Genomic DNA, 22937 nt, shown 5'->3' on the forward strand with positions numbered 1-22937 from the left:
ATTTTTTTGAAAAATCTCAACTTTCGAATATCAAAAACAAATAGATGGCCTCAGAGCTGTTTGAATTTTTAGAGCAAATTATGATTGACACTTTTTCGATTAAATTAACCCAATTTGAGAAAACTGGATCAATAGGTAAAAATTTTATTTCGGTGGGAACTTCGATAATTAAGTTTCACTTTCGAAACAACAATTCAATCACGTTTTTCGGGACCTTTACACTTTCACTGTTCGATATTGGAGTTGGCCTTACTTTCAACTAAGGAACTGAACTGAAAAAGAAATCAAAAGTCAAACCGCGAAAACTCAAAATTGAGCATGAACAAATTTAAGATTTTTCCTGGAAAAAAATCTACGACTAGAGAAGAGTTTGAATTACGTTCTCATTGACTCTTGATAAATCAAGCGAAAACTCATTGAATTTCTAAACACTTTACCCTCGCGACTAGCAGGAACATTGCAACCGAGTGCTATAGTTTTTTCACTAAACAATTTAGTTCAAAGGACTCAATTCCTGGTAGTACCTTGGTTCAAATTTAATTGAAAATTCTGAGAGTCTCCGGCTAACTTAGCCTGGAGGCAAAGAATAAGCAGGGGACGGCAAAAATCCTGGGTTCAAACCTGACCAGGACCTGTTTTTATTGAACTGGGAATGCTGTTTCAAATAAAAATCTCGTGCTACTATTTGTCTGTTTATTTTTTGTCGGCTAAGTTGCCATATCTTAGAATCTTTTCTGATGCAAGCAATTTTCATTGTAAATGCTTTTAGTGCTTACTCCTAAAAATTATAAAATTTTACTAACCTCGATTTCGCATATTTTCCTTTTTTGATTTTGTATATTTCATAATTTTATTCAGCCCAGATGGTTTTTGGTGAAATTGTATGGTTTTAGTATCATAATAATGGGTCGTTGCAAGTCAAACACAATTTTCAAGCTCCCCTGCGGATTGCACGAAATGCAAAAAGTCTTAGATTTTAAATTTGAGCTGCGAGTTTTTCATAACAAGTTTATTTTCGGTTCTACTGAAAAACACCCAAGTGTTGTCGGCTGTTGCCGTGCAATAATGGTTTTAGATTTTTCATTGAACACTGTCGATTGTGTTTACGGCTAAAACTCATTGAATTTCTAAAAATTTTAGCCTTGCGACTACCAGGAACATTGCAACCGAGTGCTATAGTTTTTTTCCGTAAACAATTTAGTTCACAGGAGTCATTTCCTGGTAGTACCTTTGTTCAAATTAAACTAAAAATTCTGAGAGTCTGCGGCATACCTAGCCTGGAGGCAAAGAATAAGCAGGGGACGGCAGAAATCCTGGGTTCAAATCTGACCAGGACCTGTTTTTATTGAACTGGGAATATTGTTTCAAATAAAAATCTCGTGCTACTATTTGTCTGTTTATTTTTTGTCGGCTAAGTTGCCTTATCTTAGAATCTTTTCTGATGCAAGCAATTTTCATTGTTAACGCTTTTAGTGCTTACTCCTAAGAATTAAAATTTTACTAGCCTCGATTTCGCATATTTCTCTTTTATGATTTTGTATATTTCATAGTTTAGAATTTTATTCAGCCCAAATGGTTATTGGATTAAACTGTATTGGTTTAGTAGAATAATAATGGGTCGTTGCAAGGCAAACACAATTTTCAAGCTCCCCTGCGGATTGCACAAAATTCAAAAAGTCTTAGATTTAAAATTTGAGCTGAGAGTTTTTCATAACAATTTTATTTTCGGTTCTACTGAAAATTACCTAAGTGTTGTCGGCTGTTGCTGCGCAATAACGGTTTTAGAATTTTCATTGAACACTGTCGATTGTGTTTCTGGACGTGTTTTCCGCAAATAGAATACCATTCCAGACATCAATTTGAAGTTTTTTTTAGTTTTTTGTTTGGACTTAGTGGCTTTCCTCCTACTTGCTTGCAATGCCATATTAATTTGGTATCGCTTAATATTAACATCCACTTTCGGAAATGAAACTTAATAACATTTTTCGCGCCACTTTAAATTCGGTAAATAGGGAAGGTAACTTATCTCTTTTAAACAGTAAGATTCGAATTACCTGAAAAATAAATGAAAAATCAAACTGCGAAAAATTACAATGGAAATCATTAATGCCACTATTTCAAAACATAGCCAACATAGAGTTGGAAAAGAGTCATGAACGCAAGGAAACAAAAAGATACTGGCTTGTTTTTTGAAAAACCTTCATTTTTTGAACTTTCAAGAAAAAGCTAGATGGCCTTAAAATTTAGAAATTCAAAGAAGAATTTCTATGGCGTTTAAGTCCTTTCATTTTCAAGCCAATTTAACAGCTACAATTTTTGAACATAGCCAACAGACTAGAATTTCAAAGCAAAAAAGATGGCCTTAAAAAATTACAAACAAACAGCAGAGGTACATCAGAACAATAAAAGCAACAATAATGTTTTAGAAAATAAAATTCAGATAAGCGATTTAGTGGATGGTAAAAACGAAGCGGAAACTAAGCCTACAAATAGTAAACCAAAAGCGACGAAGTCGAAAAAAAATTTCTTTAAAAATTTGAGCCGCAAATTTGTTGGAAAAATACTTGTAAGGATGTAAGGTGAGAGTAATAGACTAACAAGCGGAAATATACGCACATACTGCATGCATGTCGTCTACTGAAAGCAAGCTGAAATCCGTGAAGTTGTGTATGGGAAAAAAGTCTAGTACCCGATTACAATAAAGAACTGATTTCCACTTTCGAATCTAGAAGTCTATTTTGTTTTTTGAAACCTTTTTGCTGTTTGATGAAGGAGCTTGCCTTACTTTTAGCAAAAAAATGAACTGAAAAGAAATATAACCGCGAAAACCGGATTTCAGCTGGAACAAATCCTGAAAAAAAAGTGAAAAAAAAAATCACCAAGACATTTAACAGTTTTCACTATGTCTAGGTTTCTTTAAAAAGAAAAAAGAATAATAAGCTTGGTTTCACTTCGGAACATATTTCCGAGCGGGATAACAAATCGCGTTAAGCTTTCAGCATCATAGATATAGCCTTCATAGTATAGACCGAAAAGTTTATGCAGATTCAACGCAAATAAAGGATGAGGCGTAGCGACAAGCTTGTGAGCCTATTAGCAAGAGCCAATAGGCATAATTGGGTGTTTATACTACACAATTATACTTATAGATTACATACGTAATTGAGCGTCACAAGCTCTGAACTTTTTTGGAATAGGTTTTTCCCGACACCAAAAATGTGAGTTTTTTTTGCAATTGAGAAGCACTTAAAATAGTCTTAAGCGAAATTAGCCAAAAAATTAGTGTGTTTTTAAGATTCATCTCCTTATAACCCGCAAAAACAACTTTTCATTAAACTTTTGTTTGGTAATAAATTACTTGGACTAGCAAGCATGCCTCCAATAATCAATTGGCTCGCAAAAAATTAGATGTTGTTCTGATCAAGCTATCCAAGCTGTGAAACTTTGAACAATTTCAAATTGAGCCATATCGTGAATCAGTTTGGAAAACTTCAGGTTTTATAGGATAAATCAATTCCCGAAAATTTGAAGTTTTTCTAAGCAAGCTATTCAAACTACGAAACTTTGAAACATTTCTAAATGTTTCATAAAGCAAATCGAATGGCGAAATTTTAAGGTTTTTCTATGGAAGCTATTCAAGCGATGAAACATTGAATTAGTTCGAGTTGTTTCATAGAGCGAATTAATTCGCGAAAAAATTAAAATTTTTCTATGCAAGCTATTAAAGCAAGGAAACTTTGAAAAAACTCATGTGGCTTCATAAAGGGAGTCAGTTGGCAAAACGTTAAAAATTTTCTAAGAAAAACGTTAAAGCTAAGAAACAATGAAATATTTCAAGTTATTTCATAGACTGAATCAGTTGGCTAAAAATTTAAGTTTTTCTAAGCAGGCTTTTTCAGCTTAAGTATAAAATAATTCAAGTCATTTTATAAACCGAATCATTTTGCGAAAAGTCTTTCTAAGCAAGCTTTCCAAGCTATGGAATTTCAAATTATTTCAAGTTATTTTATAAACCGATCAGTTCGCGAAAAGCTTTAAAGTTTTTCGAAGCAAGCTATTCAAATTTATGAAACATTTTAAGTTATTTCGTGGACCAAATTGGTTCACAAAAAATATAAGTTTTTCTAAGCAAGCTTCTAAAGCTATGAAACTTTGAATTAGTTAAGTCATAGACTGCATCGGATCCCGAAAAGCTTAAGTTTATATAAGCGCGCTATTAAAGTTATTTCAAAGGTCAAATCAGTTTGCGAAAAGCTTGCTTCCAAAATGTTTGCAAAATTTTTACTTAAAACGATTCGGTCTATGAGATAACTTGAAATATTTCATTGTTTTTCTGAGCACATTATTTATGCGATGAAACTTTGAAATAAGTCGAGCTGTTTCATAGAGAAATTCGACTGGCGAGAAGTTCCAGGTTTTGTAAGCAAGCTACTGAGACAATGAAACTTTGAATTATCTCACGTTTTCACAGAGCAAGTCAATATGCGAAAAGATTCTGTTTTTCTAAGCAAGCGATGAAACTTTGAAATACTTCAAAATGTTTCATTAAGCAAATCGGATGGCGAAACTTTGTTTTTCTAAGCAAGCTATGCAAGCGATGAAACCTTGAAATATTTCAAAACATTTCATAGCGCGAATCAGTTTGCAAACAGCTAGTTTTTTTGAGCCAGGAGGTTGCTGTTTTTAGTTGGTTCGTTTCAGAATTAAATTGATATGTAAAATATGAAAGGCAAAATTTCGAAAAAAAATTGGACAGGCAATGTTTAACCTTGAAAATGAATTGAGTTCATCTTGTCTAAAGAATTGAACTCCTGTTTAAAAAATTTGTAGAATATTTATTATCTCTTAAACGTTAAGCCTCAAGAATTGTTTAAACGCTGCATTCGACAAACCTAAAACATTGCGTTCAGTTAAACACTGTGTCCATAGCGCATTCGGAGTTTCATTTAATTTATAAGATTCTGCGGAAATTGTGAATTTTCATCCAAAATAGTTTCTATGTTCATTTACACTTAATCAAACAAACGATAGGCAAACAAAGTTTTTGAAAAATAATAGTTTGAAGTTTGAAACAAAACAGGTCCTGGCCGGATTCAAACCCAGGACATTTGCCCTCCCAGGCGTGGTTGTTACCGCTAGGCTAAGAAGGACGGAGAAGCTAAGAAACCTGATTTTGATATAAGCCAAGCTATCAAGTGATTCAAATTATTTTGTTCAACAAGTTGTGAACCTGGGATAAATTCTATATTCCAATTTGATAACGCTTTGATAACGCTAATCGAAATCATAAAACATTAAATGTCACTTACTTCTCGTCCAATTCCAGTAGATTCGATTTTGATGCCGAGGTCTTTCTCAATCGCGTCCTTCTTTTTCACTAAAAAACATAATATTGCTCGAATATCAGGACAACGCCCCGAATGTTCCGACTGCCACTGAATTAGCCTCGAATAGTTTTTAAATAAATTTTTTGATCAGCCACATATCAAATAAACAGTCCCAAAAGTTGATTTGTATTAATATGACCAATTAATTTGCCTAAATTTAATTTCGAACAATATCAGGGCGGGATAATTCGCCACGCATGAATAACTGGCGAATTGAAACTAATAAATTTTGATCCAGCGGTTTACAACCGAATACCGAAGTTAGGCTAGGGTAAGCACACTCGCGTGGCAATATGAAAACTTCTGGATTGCTCCCCGCACGCTTCTAAATTTCCTTGAAAAAGTAGATTCGAATGAAAACCCATCCAAGCACATTCTCCGTTTTCATCGACTGTCGAGAACACTTTCACAACTGAAGCTAATACCATTGAAAGAATGGAATATTTCTTTCATCACATTCACCAACGGAAGCGTCAAAACAACTTTTTATCGCCAACACTTAAACTTCGTTTGATTCATTACTTAAGATAACTGCATTCTTATTTAACAAACTTCAACTGACAGTTGGAAAAGAGTAATGGACGCAAAGAAAAAAACTGTTTTATGAAGCAATTTCAAATTATGAAACAACTAGAGCTTTCGAATTTCAAAGAAAAAACATGCTCTTATAACTCTATGAGCTTCAAAAACAATTTATGATTGGTTCTTTTTTGATTAAATTAACTTAATTTAAAAAAAACTGGGCCGATAGATTCAATAGATAGTTTTGTTTATTTCGCTGGGAAATCTGACAGTTAAAATCCATTCTCGTAACTAGAAGTTGATCACATCTTTTGTGAATTTTACACTTTCGCTAATCGACAGTGCAGTTTGGCTTCCTTATAACAAAGGAAATGCAGTGAGCTTGAATAGATATCAGAAGGCAAACCGCAAAAAAAAAAATTAAAATTGAGTGTGAACAATCTTAAGATTTTTCCTGAAAAACTCTAAACAATCAACAATACCTATATAAGTGTGCACTACGTTCATTACTCTTAATAACTTTAACTGCTCCAGAGTCTATCCATGTGGCTCAGTTTTAGATACAACTGCCAGTATATAAAAACGCAAAGGGACTTTTATTGACTTACTGATAAGTTTGGCCACTTGGGTGGCATTTCGGAAGGGATCCGGCTCCACGTAGAACGTTACCTTGCGCCCTCCGAAACTGAAACATTAAATACATTAATGCCTGCTTTCTTCTATTAACCCAAGTAATTATAGGCTCTTAAAACTCGAGCCCTAACTTAAAAAAAAACACTTACTTTCAACTTACTTTAAAGAATAACGTTTTGTTTAAATGCATCACCAAAAATAAAAAGAAATCAATAGCACAAATCTCAAGTTTCAAGTTCTTCATAATATTTTCATAACTATTTTTTAATGACCGTGATTTACTGATATAGATTTCGAAAATCCTTATTGAATGACTTTTTTTGTTCAGTAAGGTTCCTTCGGATCTCCTTCCGTACTATTTTAATTCTCGAAAATCCTTGCCAGTCAAGAAAATCAATTACGAAGAACACTTTTAAGCCCTCTCATATCTGGCCTTAAATGGCATTTATTGCATAGATGGCGTCTGTTTTTCAATTCTGAGCATGATTATAGCAATTTACACGATACGTGAGATATTGTATTAGTAGGCATTAAAATCTATTTTGGTGAATTTGTTCTATTTTGGTGAAAAATCCAACTTTTAGACCAAAAATGTGTCTCAGTTTCACTAGATCACTTATCACCAACGCAGACGGGTATCATTTATTTGGCCAGGTAAAACACAGTCACTCAAATGGCCACAATTTCCTTTCAACACGCACTCCTATGGCATACTTGATGGAAACGTGAAACTTGAGCAAATTTGCACAGTAGAAGTTGGAATTGAAATTTCCGCTCAAAAAAAGCTCTTCCTGCTTTCTAATTTTTTTTTGTAATTATTCAAAAGAGCAAAAACGGAATACGGCTAAGCACCACTCACTACTCCTGGCGAAGAATTCAATTTATGGTCTACTATAGCAGTACTACTTTAAAATAGGACGTTTTCAAGCGCGAAATTTGCGTAGGTAAAACCAACTGACTTCCTGTATGGGATAGAGAGGAAACGAATATTTCCAACCATTTACGTTTCTATTTCAAATTAAGAGGTCGTATTTTTAAATGGGACATCTTACCACCAATAAGATTTAAGGTCACATGCATGGTCGTAGCCCATCCTAGTTGAGACTAAAATGTTCTCTGCCGAAAAAGGAAATAATTACATACCGAGGCAAAAATAATTTTCATGAGCTCAATAAAATAGAAACTCTATTTCCTCCTCCAGTTCCAGAATTAAAAGACTTCAAGCTAATCAAATTTCAGGAAAAATTGATAATTAAATAATTCGAGACTAAATTAAACCGTTTTTAAAAGTGATTAAGAGGTATATATTTATATTTTTTCCGAGATAATCGCAAGTATATTTTCCAAGTTATTTTTAGTTTGCATATTGGAACTCAAAGTGGGACTTAATCATTGAGATGCGAAGGGGCCGCACCAATCTGTTAGTAAGAGAGTGGAAACTGAGTTTTAGCAGACATTTAGACCAACTGAGGCATAATTGACTGACAGATGTAAATCTTGGGCAAACTTTCCTATTTAAGGCAATGATCTATTCCAAAAACAGACTAGTCTAAATATGGGGTAAACACTAATTGACGCGCACCATACATCGCATCTCGTACCGAATGTAAGCGCAGCCGAGCAAGCGGTTGCTACTTGCGAATGCCGCGTTTGAAGTAAGCGTTTTGACTGGGGCAGTACAACAGTGCCGAAGTACAACACTGCCGAAAAAAAATTAGTTCACCAGTGCCGAAAATGAAAACTTTGTTCAACAGTGCCGAAAATGAAAACTTTGTTCAACAGTGCCGAAATTTTGAACAAATTTCAACATATTAAGTGCGGCAATCAAAAATTAAACAGCGATCGTTTACAATCTTAAGTAAAAATTTGGTGAATTCCTATAGGTTCCAATATTCATAGCTCCCAAAATAAAAAATCTGTTGCATAAGTTCCAAAATTTATCTTATTGAATTGTGATTGGTTGAAATTTGAGCCAACGAATTTCTGGATTGATTGTATACTGTTCAAGCAGCATAAACTCAAACTGCAGAATAGTGACCGCCGCGCCAACGTGTTCCGAGCTTGTCACCAAAGGGTAGGACTCTATACGAAATTTAGAGCCGGTTATTTCCGCGAAGCGGCGACGCGCGCCCACCGGCGACCTTAAACCGAGACTCGGCTAATTTACTCTTTTGACCAATTGAAAAAATTTAGGACTTGTGCGACTGCTATTTTATTTTGGAACCTATGGGACTGATTTTTCATTTTGGAACCTATGAAAACGCATCAAAAATTTAAGATTTTGAGCGAGAAGATTTGCAGCTTAAACGTTTTGGCGCCAAAATTATGTTTAATTTGCTGTTGCAAACATATTGGCGCCAAAATTGGAGTGATTTTCCTTGATAATTAGCGTCAGTAATTTCCCGCTCTTTAGAAAATGCGTGTAAATTATTCTGAAATTTTCCCGCCTTTTCGGCACTGTTGTGATTCGGCACTGTTGAACGCCCCCCTTGAGACATACTTGATTCTGATTACTTTTCAAGTTGGTGGTTTAGCGCAGTTAAAGAAATTGTTCAGTGAAATCAAAGCGTTATTTCAAGTTCCACGAGTAAAAAAAAGCGCTTCACTGTGTAAAAAAAACTTGTCTTTTAGCAAAGGCAGATAGGGAAATTTAAACAATTAGTCTGAAAGACGGAAAGATTCAAACCAGAAGAAAGATTTCAAAAAATTTATGCTGGGAATCCGAATCTGTAACAGAAGAGCTTTAAAATATAAATTGACCGCATGAGAAGAAATCGCCGTGCCTAAGTGAAAGAAAATCTGACGACAGGACTCTGGCGCAGGACAATTAGACATAATTTTCCTTCTATTTACAAAACAGCGATACCAGCTAAGTTACCCTTATGCCTACAAAAGCCGAAAAGCAAAAACCCAAAACATAGGCAGCTAACAGTTGGAAAATGGTCAATGGACTTAAGGAGAACAAAAAAAGAATAGCCGGCTACTGTGCAATTAGCACAGAATGTTCCGACAATAGTCCTTCAAAAAAAGTTTTTTCAAAATAGTGTCCTTTTGTTTTCTGCGTGGTGTGAAAAAAATATCTGAACGAAACGAAAAATAAAAAATGGCACAACCGACAGTCATAGTAAACTAGGCCAATTGGAAAACAGTTTTTAAAGAAAAATGACTCGTCAAACTAAGAAAAAATCGTAGTTTTTGATTCCCAGACTGGCGCTAGAAAAACTTCCCAAATTTTCTCTAGCAAAATTAAGTTTTCAGGGCTTAAATTAAGCTTAATTAAGCTTTTGTATGAATGCTCGCTTATCAGCTCAAAATGAGACCAAACATTTCAAACCGGTTTTTCTAGACACTGAGAAAATTTGTCTTTTGAATCACGCCTGGAAAAACTTTAATATGATATATCACTCAGCCTATTCTGATGAATATTTGTGGTACCTGATTTGGCGTGGAAAACAAGAAGACAAACAAACACAGCCGAAAACAAAGTTCCTCCACATTTTTCAAATGGTCGGAACAATGACTGGTGACGTTTCAAAAACTTAAGAAAAACATCGGGATAAAGCTCTAGAATTTTCAAGAACAACTTGAGAGTGATACTATTTGAGAATATCTTGAGAGTCGTTTATTAATCGTAACTCTTAACATTAAACAGAGATGAAGCTGAGCTTCGCATCATTTCACCTACAACACAAAAAAGACATGTCAAACTATCCGACAAAATGAGACGAAAAGTGGTAAATAAAAAAGCTCACTAGAAAATTTCGGAAAACCTAGATCTACCAAATTTCTAGAAAGCTTTTCTCAATTTGTCTTGAATAAAATGTCATTTCGAGAAAAGCAATGAGAAACATTTTGACGTAAAATAAGGACTGAACTTAGGATTCGGTAACAAAGCCGACAATACTTGAGCATACACCAGTTCACGAGAAACAAAAATTGTTTCCATGAAATAATTAAGCACTCAAAAACATCAAGTCCTGTCCTCGAAACTAGAGTTTTTCTTTCATCAAACGAAGCAAAATAATGCACTAAGCCGATATAAAAAAGCCAAAACATTTTAGCCGAATAAATAGAAAACGAAACCAGAGAAATTATAACAAATCGAAGTTGGTAAATTTATAATCAACGTGAAACAAACTGCAAGGATAAAACTTTTGCTGTTATGAGTCGGATTCGAACCTCTGACATCGAAATTGAATTCTCACATCCTCGCATTATGTGCAATAGATTGGAAATTACAGTTGATTTTTAAAAAATCCTGACATGGAGTTTTTATTATTGTTATGTTGTATGAAACAAATAAATTTTTCATTTCAATTGACGAATTAATAATTCATCAATTTAGTTAGCTTATTACTGATCGAATGGCAAAGCATGAAATTTTTAACTACCAATGCTGCCTGCTGCAAAAGTGCCACCAAACAAAATTAGCATTAAGTACCGACTTAGGCTGGAACCAAGTAGCCTTCCTCAGTCCTGCTTCGACGCCCTTCAAGATCGCAAACGGAGCCGCCTCGTTGCAGTCGATTTCGAAGCTGCCTTCGGCACGGTTTGGCGCGGCGGTCTTCTCAGGGACCTAGCCCGCAACGGTATGCCATCCCGTATCCTGCACTGGCTGAAAGCCTTCCTTTCCGACAGGAGAGAGGCTGTTCAGTGGAGCAACCGACGCAGCCGCTTTAAAGTGTTCCAAGCTGGAGTACCTCAGGGCTCACCTCTGTCACCGCTGCTGTTCAACCTGTTCACCGCCTCCTTGCTTCCTTACATCAGGCAAATTGCCCCTGAGTCTACGCAGACAACCTTTCGCTTTCTCGTCAGGTTCCACTCCAGAAGAAGCAGCAAGTCACATGCGACCAGCACTCCAAGCAGTTGACTAGTGGGCAGAATACCACCTCCTGAAGGTCTGTGCTTCGAAGACCGAGGCGTTAGTGATCTCCTTAGATCCAAGGGAGACAGCAGGAAAAGCGAAGCCTCCCCTACGTCCGACCGGCGACACGTAAGTACAGCTCCGACCTTCAACGCAAAGGTCCGGAAATTCTCGGCATCACCTTCGACTCGCAGCTCCGGTTCACCGAACAGACCGTGACCGCCTGCAGCAAGCTGAAGTCAAGAACGAAGATCATCCAGGCCGTAGCAGGAACCGACTGGGGCATGCAAGGCTCAGTACTCAGACACCTCTTCAACGCGTATGCGGGGTCTACGCGGCCGGGTTCTGGTACTCCTTTACCTCCCAAACCAACAGAGACAAACTCGAATCACTGAACTACCAAGTGGCGAGAATAATCACGGGAGCGCCCAAAGGTTCGAATGCTGCAGTAACTTGCCGCGAAGCTCAGCTTCCACCGATCCTTCGTGTTGCCGAAGAGAATCAGCCAGGCTCTTCAACAAGATCGAAAACCTGGACTCGAGCCACTACCTCGCACACATGACAACAGACGCCCCCCCCCCGACGAAGACTGAAAGCGCACGGAACAGGAGACTTTCGCCCCTGCTTCAGAACAACAGCCAAGAACCGACTTAACGACATAAACAGCACAGATGTGAAAGAAGCGCTCAAAGACGAAAGAGAACCGCGCTTCTTAGAACACTACCTGCTGAGAACAGACCCAGAGTCAATTCATAGAAGAGCTACAGGCGGAGAGTTCCTGGAGTCGGTCACAGGCAGAACGCGAACCGAAGAAATTACCTTACACCGACTCCGACTGAACCGCCACATACCACTGAATTCAACAAAACAGACATGGAAACACCGAAGATCCCTCGTGTGAGCACTGCGGGACAGAGGACGAAGAAGATACTGAGCATTTCCTCCTCTACTGCCCACGATGGGAGGCCGAGAGAAAGACCTATCTCGGCGAGCATCCAGACTTGAAACTGCTGCAGACGGCCCCAGAGAACGTGCTGAAGTTCGTTCGAAAGACTGGGCTTTTCTAGCCCCCTATTTCAAGATAGAAGGCCGTCACACACAACAACAACCAAGTAGCCTTGTAGTATGGCACTACGCGCTGCCTGTACCAGGAACAGCTTATTAAAATGCTCGCACAAAAACAGACACAAAAAATAAGAATACTAAAAATAGACAAAAACAATTTTTAAGCTAACAGAATTGAAAAAACGTCAAAAAAAAGCTTTTGAACTTTTTTAGCTCGAATTTCAAAACAATTTAGCTCTTCAAAGAAATTCAAGAGTCTTATATGAATGCTAATTTTTTCACAGAATTAAGTCAATAAGAGAGAACTGGGTTGACTTTTTATTATGCTGGGAAACACGTTTTAATTCCTTGAAACCGAGACTTTCCAGCTCTTCGTTAAATGTTTGTCTGAATAGTAAGAAAATGTAGACCAGATTCTCTCGATTCTCACATTTCTTTTTAAATTTCACCTGATCACAACTGGCAAGAATTTTACTCGCTACACACAGCCAAGAATCAGTTGAAAAGTTTTACTGAACAAGAAAACAAAAACATAGGTAACAGTTGGAAAAAAGTTATGAGCGCAAGGAAACAGAAAAAAAACTGGCCTGTTTTTTTTTGAAAACGTCAATTTTCGTAATTCAAAGTCAAAAAAATAGGGCCCTGAAGCTGTTCGAAGTTCTAGAACAATTCATGATAAACAATTTTTGATAAAAATAACCCTATTTGAGTAAAAGGGAACAACAAGAAAAGTTTTCATTTCGTTGAGAAGTCTGAAAAGTAAATTCCACTTTGGAAACTAGAAATTGATCACGTTTTTCGTGACCATTACACTTTTGCTATTGGATAGTGGAGTTTGCCTTTCTTTTAGTAAAGAAAACAAAGCGATTTGAAAAGAAATCACAAGCCAAACTACGAATACAAAAGTTTGAACCTGAACAAATTTCTGAATACAAAAAAAGCTAACGAATCACCAAGAACTATATCAGAGTATTCACTACAATCATGACTTTAATTTTTTTTTATTTTCAACTTCGGATAATATTTATAATGGCGTTTTTTTTTTCAAAAAAAAAACTACCCAATGAGAAAAATGGAGCAGTACAAAGTTGCTTTATTCCGATGGGACATCATAAACAAAACACTATTTTTCATGGCATTTCTTTGTTCGTAACTGGTGAACTTAGGGTGCCTTCCTTGCAGCTAATGAATTTGAATCAAACAGCAATATCAATTTCAAGTGATTTTCTGCTGAACAAAAGCAAAAAACTTAGACAACAGACAGTTGACAGAGGCGAAGCTGCGCTTCGCAAACACCAGCGCAAATACAAAAACCCAGCGTTTTAGAGTAAATTTGAAAAAGATAGAAAACCTCGAATGAGTAAAACTTTACTACGAATGGGCTTCGAGTCTGCGACTTCGAGAATGGAAGTCTCACGCCCTGCCCTCTCGGCCACGAACGCTTAACAACCGGTTAACACTATTTGCTATATATATATATGCTAACAAATTGCCAATGCTATTCAGCAAAAGTGGCACCAAATACAATAGACACAATTTTGCAAAAAAAAGTTTTGAATATAAAAAACTGAAGGCACCCACACTTATTTTGCATGTAATAAATTGGAAAGCACATAGCCACATTATATATCAATTATGCCTTCCAAAAAATTGAGATATCTTGAGTTAAAAATTTCTGGAACCGAGTTTTCATGGACGTATTATTTGAAACAAAGAAATTTTTTGGGTTCATTTGATGAATTCAAAATAAACAGGCGAAGCAGAGCTTCGCACCACTTGCGATGCAACATAATCATAAAAAACATGAGTCAAAAAAAATGACAAAACAACTAGGTGAACCAAAACTTTCTAGGGCTCCTGAAGGACACCTAGGGCTCAGCTAAAACTGGATGAAAGCATTTAAAATTTGTTGAATTTGTTTACTGATGCGTGTCGAAATAACTAAATTTAAAAATTAGACTTTGCCCAAAACCTTAGTTGTTTCTCAAATTGAGTGAGAAGAATTTAAATTTTTGAGATTTCAGAATTTTCCCAGAGACCTAACCTTTCCTTAAAAATGGAGAGTAGCTGCTTCAGCAGGAAAAATTCGCGCAAACGTTTCTTTCGATTGAAAATTTCATCTCAGATTTAATAGGGTAGTTTTTAAGCACATTCAAAAAGTTTCTAAATAACGGTCAAACTTTCTAAGAAACGGTCAAAAGACTTTCAATTTTCATACTTTTCTGCAAAAATTAAGTTGTGGCTGCATAAGCAGAGACGATTCCCAAGACCGGGATTCTCGAATGAACACAACCTGCTAATTAGCACAGTACTCATCGCGTAAAGTCAAAAAGTTAACAAAAACTTTTGACTTGTTTTTAAGGTCATTATTTTTTTCGTAAGCAAACTTGGCATAGCCAAATATAAAGGTAGGCTTTCAACAATCTGTACTTTCGATAAAACTTACGATATTAGATTTACCGAAAAAATAGCGAAAAGCCCAAAAAACGGTCAACAAATCAAAATTTTGACTTTTCGGAAATCAGCTTTTTGTGTGGAAAAATAGGGAGCAGCCGTTTATTTTTTCTACTTAACGACGGGCCGTCACCAGTAAAGTAGAGAAGTCTCCCGAAATCGAGTTTCTCGATTAAACGCTAACCTGAGAATTGGCATGGTAATTTTCGAGTCGAGTGAAAAAAAAACTTGCAAAAACGGTCCAATTTTCAAAACTTTCGCATGTTTAAAGGTCATAACTTTTTTCTTAACAAAACTAGCCGTAGCAAATTATAGGGGTTTCTGGAACCGAGTTTTCGTGGATGTATTATTTGAAACAAAGAAATTTTTTAGGTTCATTTGAATTGAAAATAAACAGGCGAAGCAGAGCTTCGCACCACTTGCGATGCAACATAATCATAAAAAACATGAGTCGAAAAAAATGACAAAACAACTAGGTGAACCAAAACTTTCTAGGGCTCCTGAAGGACACCTAGGGCTCAGCTAGAACTGGAGGAAAGCATTCAAAATTTGTTGAATTTGTTTACTGATGCGTGTCGAAATAACTAAATTTAAAAATTAGACTTTGCCCAAAACCTTAGTTGTTTCTCAAATTGAGTGAGAAGAATTAAAACTTTTGAGATTTCAGAATTTTCCCAGAGACCTAACCTTTCCTTACAAAAAATGGAGAGTAGCTGCTTCAGCAGGAAAAATTCACGCAAACGTTTCTTTCGATTGAAAATTTCATCTCAGATTTAATAGGGTAGTTTTTAAGCACATTCAAAAAGTTTCTAAATAACGGTCAAAATTTCTAAGAAACGGTCAAAAGACTTTCAATTTTCATACTTTTCTGCAAAAATTAAGTCGTGGCTGCATAAGCAGAGACGATTCCCAAGACCGGGATTCTCGAATGAACACAACCTGCTAATTAGCACAGTACACATCGCGTAAAGTAAAAAAGTTAACAAAAACTTCTGACTTGTTTTTAAGGTCATTATTTTTTTCGTAAGCAAACTTGGCATAGCCAAATATAAAGGTAGGCTTTCAACAATCTGTCCTTTCGATAAAACTTACGATATTAGATTTACCGAAAAAATAGCGAAAAGCCCAAAAAACGGTCAACAAATCAAAATTTTGACTTTTCGGAAATCAGCTTTTTGTGTGGAAAAATAGGGAGCAGCCGTTTATTTTTTCTACTTAACGACGGGCCGTCACCAGTAAAGTAGAGAAGTCTCCCGAAATCGAGTTTCTCGATTAAACGCTAACCTGAGAATTGGCACGGTATTTTTCGAGTCGAGTGAAAAAAAAAACTTGCAAAAACGGTCCAATTTTCAAAACTTTCAGATGTTTAAAGGTCATAACTTTTTTCTAAACAAAACTAGCCGTAGCAAATTATAGGGGTTTCTGGAACCGAGTTTTCATGGATGTATTATTTGAAACAAAGAAATTTTTTAGGTACATTTGATGAATTGAAAATAAACAGGCGAAGCAGAGCTTCGCACCACTTGCGATGCAACATAATCATAAAAAACATGAGTCGAAAAAAATGACAAAACAACTAGGTGAACCAAAACTTTCTAGGGCTCCTGAAGGACACCTAGGGCTCAGCTAAAACTGGAGGAAAGCATTCAAAATTTGTTGAATTTGTTTACTGATGCGTGTCGAAATAACTAAATTTAAAAATTAGACTTTGCCCAAAACCTTAGTTGTTTCTCAAATTGAGTGAGAAGAATTAAAATTTTTGAGATTTCAGAATTTTCCCAGAGACCTAACCTTTCCTTACAAAAAATGGAGAGTAGCTGCTTCAGCAGGAAAAATTCGCGCAAACGTTTCTTTCGATTGAAAATTTCATCTCAGATTTAATAGGGTAGTTTTTAAGCACATTCAAAAAGTTTCTAAATAACGGTCAAAATTTCTAAGAAACGGTCAAAAGACTTTCAATTTTCATACTTTTCTGCAAAAATTAAAACGTGGCTGCATTAGCAGAGACGATTCCCAAGACCGGGATTCTCGAATGAACACAACCTGCTAATTAGCACAGTACTCATCGCGTAAAGTCAAAAAGTTAACAAAAACTTTTGACTTGTTTTTAAGGTCATTATTTTTTTCGTAAGCAAACTTGGCATAGCCAAATATAAAGGTAGGCTTTCAACAATCTGTACTTTCGATAAAACTTACGATATTAGATTTACCGAAAAAATAGCGAAAAGCCCAAAAAACGGTCAACAAATCAAAATTTTGACTTTTCGGAAATCAGCTTTTTGTGTGGAAAAATAGGGAGCAGCCGTTTATTTTTTCTACTTTACGACGGGCCGTGACCAGTAAAGTAGAGAAGTCTCCCGAAATCGAGTTTCTCGATTAAACGCTAACCTGAGAATTGGCACGGTAATTTTCAAGTCGAGTAAAAAAAAAACTTGCAAAAACGGTCCAATTTTCAAAACTTTCACATCTTTAAAGGTCATAACTTTTTTCTAAACAACACTAGCCGTAGCAAATTATAGGGGTAAGCTTTCAACAACCCGTTGGGTCGCTTAAACCTATGATATCAGATTTGGCAAGATATTTATCGAGAAATGCCCAAAAACGGTCAACAAATAAAAAAAAATGATATTTCCGAGAGTCATAGCTTTTTGTGCTACAAAAACTTGAGAATCAACGCTTGAGCAGAAGAAAGAGACTCGCGCAACCTATAAATTAGATTGAACCAAAAAACTCAAATTTGGGAGGGTAGTTCTCGAGAAAAGTCAAAAATTTTCAAAAAACGGTCAAAAAATCAAAATTCTGATTTTCCGAGGGCCATAACTTTTTGTGTCGGAAAAAATTCGGGCGTAATCCTCAAAAAATTGACTTCTCCGAGGACGATAACTTTGACTTCTCCGAGGACGATAATTTATCGTGAAAAAAAACTATGAGTTCCTCCGCTAACGCACGGGAGCTTTCCACTGCCCGTTATCTTCACTGAACCCACAACCTCAGGTTTGGAAGGTTAGTTTTTGAGAAAAACTTGAGAAAAAGATCCAAAAAACGGCAATCAAAAATCATCAAAAACTTCCGAGGACCATTTGTTAAAAGAGCAAAAAAATTTGGGGGTATTCGCGTAAACAAAACAGCTTCTCATGACCCGTTCTTTGGATTTATCCCAAAATCTCAGACATGAGAGATAAATTTTGATACAACTGGATTAATAGGTAAGATTTTCATTCCGCTGGGAAATCTGATCATTTAAATCTACTTTCGAAACTTAAAGTCGATCACGTTTTTTATGAGCTTTACTCTTTTGCGGTTCAATGGATACCCCTTTTCTTGAAAATCGGTAGAAGGGTTTTTAAAAAAAGCAATTTTTTTGCAAAAGATTTTCCAAAGCGCCTCAAAAAAACCCATACATTTTCATAATATTTTTTATCACAAAGGAATACTAGGAAAACATGCCAAGCAAGGCATTTGAAACACAATTCAAATTAGCAACTTGACAAAACTTACGAAGCGCAAACAAGGCCGACAATCTTTGAGCAGACACCAATTGAGCCGAAAAAACTTATTATTGATTAAAATAATTTTATTTAAAAAAAAACTTTTAAAAGGTTCAAGTCCCCCCTGAAATTACCCTGTAGCAACTAGTACGCAGCCAGTAATTAAATTTGAATTTTCATTAAACTGAGCAAGTCAGTTGAAGAGCATGTCAGGTGAAGAGCATTGAACATGTCGGGTGATTCAATTGATGTTGTTAAGCTAGTTGTTAACTAGAAAAAAGTCTAGATTCCGATTTGATAACGCTTGTTAACTTATTAATAGTCGAATGTCAAAGCACTAACTATCAATAAGCCGAGAGTGTGCCTTGAAAGTCGCACCAATATTTGCGACTTATGTTAGAAAAAGAGGTTAAGTTAGTTTAAAAACTGTCAATTAACGCAAAAAAAACCGACGAAAAGGACTTTTTGCGAAAAACCAGCTTTCAAATTTCAAAATAAAAATGTATGACCTTTAAGTTCTCGAATTTCTAGAAAAAATACTTTTTGACATCGTGATAAAATTAACCGAATTTAAGAAACTGGATCAATAGGTAAACTTATTATTCCGTTGGGAAATTTAAAAATTAAAATCCGTTTTCAAAAGAAGTTTTTTTAAAATACCCTACTCCGTTCAATGGCACTTTAACACTTAGCCTACTGACGGTTGGAAAAAAGTGAATGCAAGGAAACATGAAAAAAAACTGAATTATTTTTGAAAACACTTCGTTTGATTAATTACTTAAGCTAATTGAAGTCTTATTTAACAAACTACAACTCGAAAAGAGTACTGAACGCAAAGAAACAGACTGTTTTATGAAGCAATTTCATTTTTAATATTTAATTATGAAGCAACATGAACTTTCGAATTTAGAGGAAAACAACAGATGCCCTTAAAAATCTTTGAATTACAAAAACAATTTATCAAATATGATTGTTGCTTTTTTGATGAAATTAACCCAATTTGACACAACTGGATTAATAGATAAAATTTTCATTCCGCTGGGAAATCTGAATATTTAAATCTACTTTCGAAACTTACAGTCGATCACGTTCTTTATGACCTTTACTCTTTTGCTGTTCAATAGTGGAGTTGCCTTCCTTTTAACAATTGAAATGAACTGAACTTAAGAAAAACTAACCTCGAATAATCAAAATTGAGCCTGAAAAAACGCCAAAAAAATCACCCAGATTTATATAAGAGTCTTTACTACGTTCATTACTCTAAAAATCAATACGGCCTAAATAAGTGTTTTCACTTACGTTAATTGACTCTTAAAAAAATCAACGCGACCTTTACTGGTGTCTCACCATTTTCATTGACGCTTTAAAAGATACTAAACTCGATGCTCTACAGATGTTCTTCGAGACACGGTACCTGCTTTCGGGTGAACAAAAACCACACTAAGTCATAGTTGTTTCCCACCCCCAGAGGGGTGGTTTGGCCAATAAGTGAACTTTTATATTTCTCAATACTGAGAATCTATGCTTTTCCCTCTTTGTCATATAAGTCATGATATTTATATTTTAATTCAAACTGACTTTACTACTGGATCAATCAAGCAACGGGATACTCACAGGTAAAAAATCCAACTAAACGCAAATGATCTAGAAAAAACGCTTTTTAAACTGTTTACATGCAAACCTGCGATAATTACGTTTTTGAATAAATTCTAAATTGGTTAAAAAAAACGGTAAATCCAGATTCTTTTGATTTAACCAAATTTTTTTAACCAGAAAAGACAAACATCAGAGAAAAAAGCGCGATATTTAAATGGAGCTCTTCAATGAAAAAGTAAGATAATCAGCTTATGCAACATGCGCCTTCAGTGAAATAGGAACAGAAAGTTGGCCAACCTGATGTAATTGTAAGACTCCAAATCTAGTCCTGTCACATTCATAATCCCCAGAATCAACTGGTTTCCCTGTTCGTACGTTATCCTGCAAACATCAAAATCTATTCAGACACTAATTTTTTTTTGAAATATCACAAATCTCACGACTAGAAGTCAATAAGCGTAGTAAATAGTTTTCATTGTAGAGTAAATTTCAACACCACTAAAATCACTGACTGATTAGGAGCTGAAAAATATATACACCACTTAGGTATTATGAATTAACAAAATATGGTTTAGATTCATTAAAGTTATCCCGAAATTTCAGGTTTTCATACCATCTTCAAACTCTTCGTTTTGTATTTTTACATGAATCTTTACATTTTTGAGAAAGATAATTTGAACAACACACCCTCAAAATCAGTATTTCATTTTAGTACAGAGCTAGAGTAAACGTGACTTATAGCGTACGGTTTCTGTGTCTGGACGAAGCAGAAGTTGGGATCCACTGCTGGCAAAGTTAGGGAGTCCAGTTTCATTGGGCCCAAAATCTCACCCTCACCTACACATCAAATCAATAACTTTATTCATGCATTACTGAATCACATCTTCAGAAAATTTTGAATTGTAATTATCTAATTTTCACAATTCAGTTATTAACGCTTATTTCCAGTCAAAATTGGCCTTTTGAAAATTGATTTTAAACTCGAAAAAAAAAACGATCGAAACATTGGTTAATGAGATCCCGTCACTTACCATTGTTGAAAAGTGTCAATTGTTCTCGTTTTTCCGCTGCATCTTTGTCCTTTCTCTCGTCTTGTTTCTTGGCTGTCGGTGCTTTCGAGATCGAGTAGTGCTCTGTCGGTTCATCTTTCGCACCCTTTCCCTTTTCGTCGTACTTTGAATCCACATACTCGCTGTACTCTTTCTCCAGTTCCGAAATAGACTTCTCTCCGTGGTTCGAGTCCAATCTCGAGTTCACATTCGCCGCTTCATTTGAAGATTCCGCTTCTCGTTTTAGAACACCTTGCATTGTTTCCTCCTGGTGAAAACAAAAGTTTGTCAAACACATAAGATTCGTCATTTGTTTCCTAATTGCAAAAAAGCGTATCGTAATCTCCTTCGTCGAGCTGAAAAACTGATGCGATTGGTGCAAATTTAATGCGTTTGCGCCGATGCTGATAGCCAAGTTCATATATAACCTTACACTTGCTAGTTTGCTTGAGTTAGTAGTAAAATGGAGCAGTTGAGTAAACTACCTGAACTCTTTGCAAACAATCGATCTGTGACCAGATATTTCCAACACAGAGGCAGAGCTTTGCTTCGCATACCAGCGCGAACACGACAAAAAAGCAGCTCAATAAAGTGCAATAAGAAAATGTCGAAATAAGCTTCGAATTAGCAAAAACTCGACAACAACTGAGATTCGAACCATCGACCTAGATATTAGGAGTCTCACACCCTAACCACTCAGCCACGGAAGCTTAATTCGCAAAGGCCAAACACTAGTCGCAAATAAAGTAGAGAACAGATGTTATGCAATTTCCAATGCTACAAAAAAGTGAACACTTTAATTTGCGAGTTAGGTTAGAAAAAAGGTTCTTAACAATACACTGAGCTGAGGCTAGTGTAAAGAGGGTGCTAGGGATTTTAGCAGACCGGTTTCTTAGCAGACCAATCTTTTAGCAGACTCAGAACAATTATAAAGTGTGATAGCTAACTTCAAACGCGGCATTGGCGTTTAGCGACCGCTTTCTCCGCTGCGCTTCAATTCAACACGAGTGTTTTTGTGTGCGTAAATCTTTGTTTTTCCGCTTATTCAGACTGTTGTTTTTGAAGTTGATAGTTTAGTTGAAAAATCGTGAGATAGTGGTCTTAATTGAAGAAGTTTGGCCCCAGACTGAGCGTCCTTTTGAGTCTGTCAATCAATCATGCATCACTTTATTACGCTGGTCTGCTAAAGGACTCAACTTTCACTTTTAATGCTAAAAGATTAGTCTGCTAAACGATCGGTCCCCTGTAAAGAGTATGTATACGCATGTGTTTAAGCTGAAGATGAAAATTTTCTATTTCCACTCCCGAAATATTTCAATATATTTGGTATCATTCAATAGTCCTTTCTTCCCTCACCGGGTAGTCGAATTCGTAGTCATAATCTTTGCCGTCAACGGGCATTGTTTCTGGGTATTCTGGGTAGTAGTAATAGTAGAAGACCTGTTCTTCGGGCTCGTACTGGAACTCTGCCACAGCTCCCTCGCCACGAGAGCCCAGGTCACCATCCAGATCATTCTTTTCTAAACAACGGCAGATTTAACAGACGCAATGCTAAAAGTGCCAAGACTGGAGAGAAAACACAGTAGCAAGTCTTGAAAGAATATACGTCTTGAAATTAGACATTAACTTCTGATTATTGCGTGATTCCAACGAAGAGCCTACAGACAACTGAGAAACTGCACAAACTGAGAAATCAAACGAGCAATTTGTGTTGAAAACATTATATTCGTTTTGTAACAAAAACTTCACTTATGTAAAAAATACTTCAACTTCTGAGAAAATTCCGAATATCAATTTCTTCAAAATTATAAAAATATTTTTTACCTACCCTAGAGGGGCAAAACACATACGCAATTATATTGATTCATACTCCTAATCG

The 22937-nt window shown here is 36.0% G+C and overlaps 1 protein-coding gene across 1 annotated transcript in view; it reads right to left on the reverse strand.

Annotated features, from left to right (window-relative positions):
• Positions 1–22937, reverse strand: part of LOC134842190 (receptor-type tyrosine-protein phosphatase N2-like) — a gene marked incomplete in the record, with an annotated part of 64463 nt that overhangs the window by 17951 nt on the left and 23575 nt on the right. The window contains 6 exon segments of the mRNA XM_063858411.1: positions 5310–5377; positions 6518–6594; positions 20307–20390; positions 20756–20846; positions 21041–21326; positions 22415–22578. Coding sequence (XP_063714481.1) covers positions 5310–5377; positions 6518–6594; positions 20307–20390; positions 20756–20846; positions 21041–21326; positions 22415–22578 — 770 coding nt within the window.

Source organism: Symsagittifera roscoffensis, chromosome 3 (assembly GCF_963678635.1).
Source record: "Symsagittifera roscoffensis chromosome 3, txSymRosc1.1, whole genome shotgun sequence".
In the NCBI taxonomy this organism is placed as follows: Eukaryota; Metazoa; Xenacoelomorpha; order Acoela; family Convolutidae; genus Symsagittifera; species Symsagittifera roscoffensis.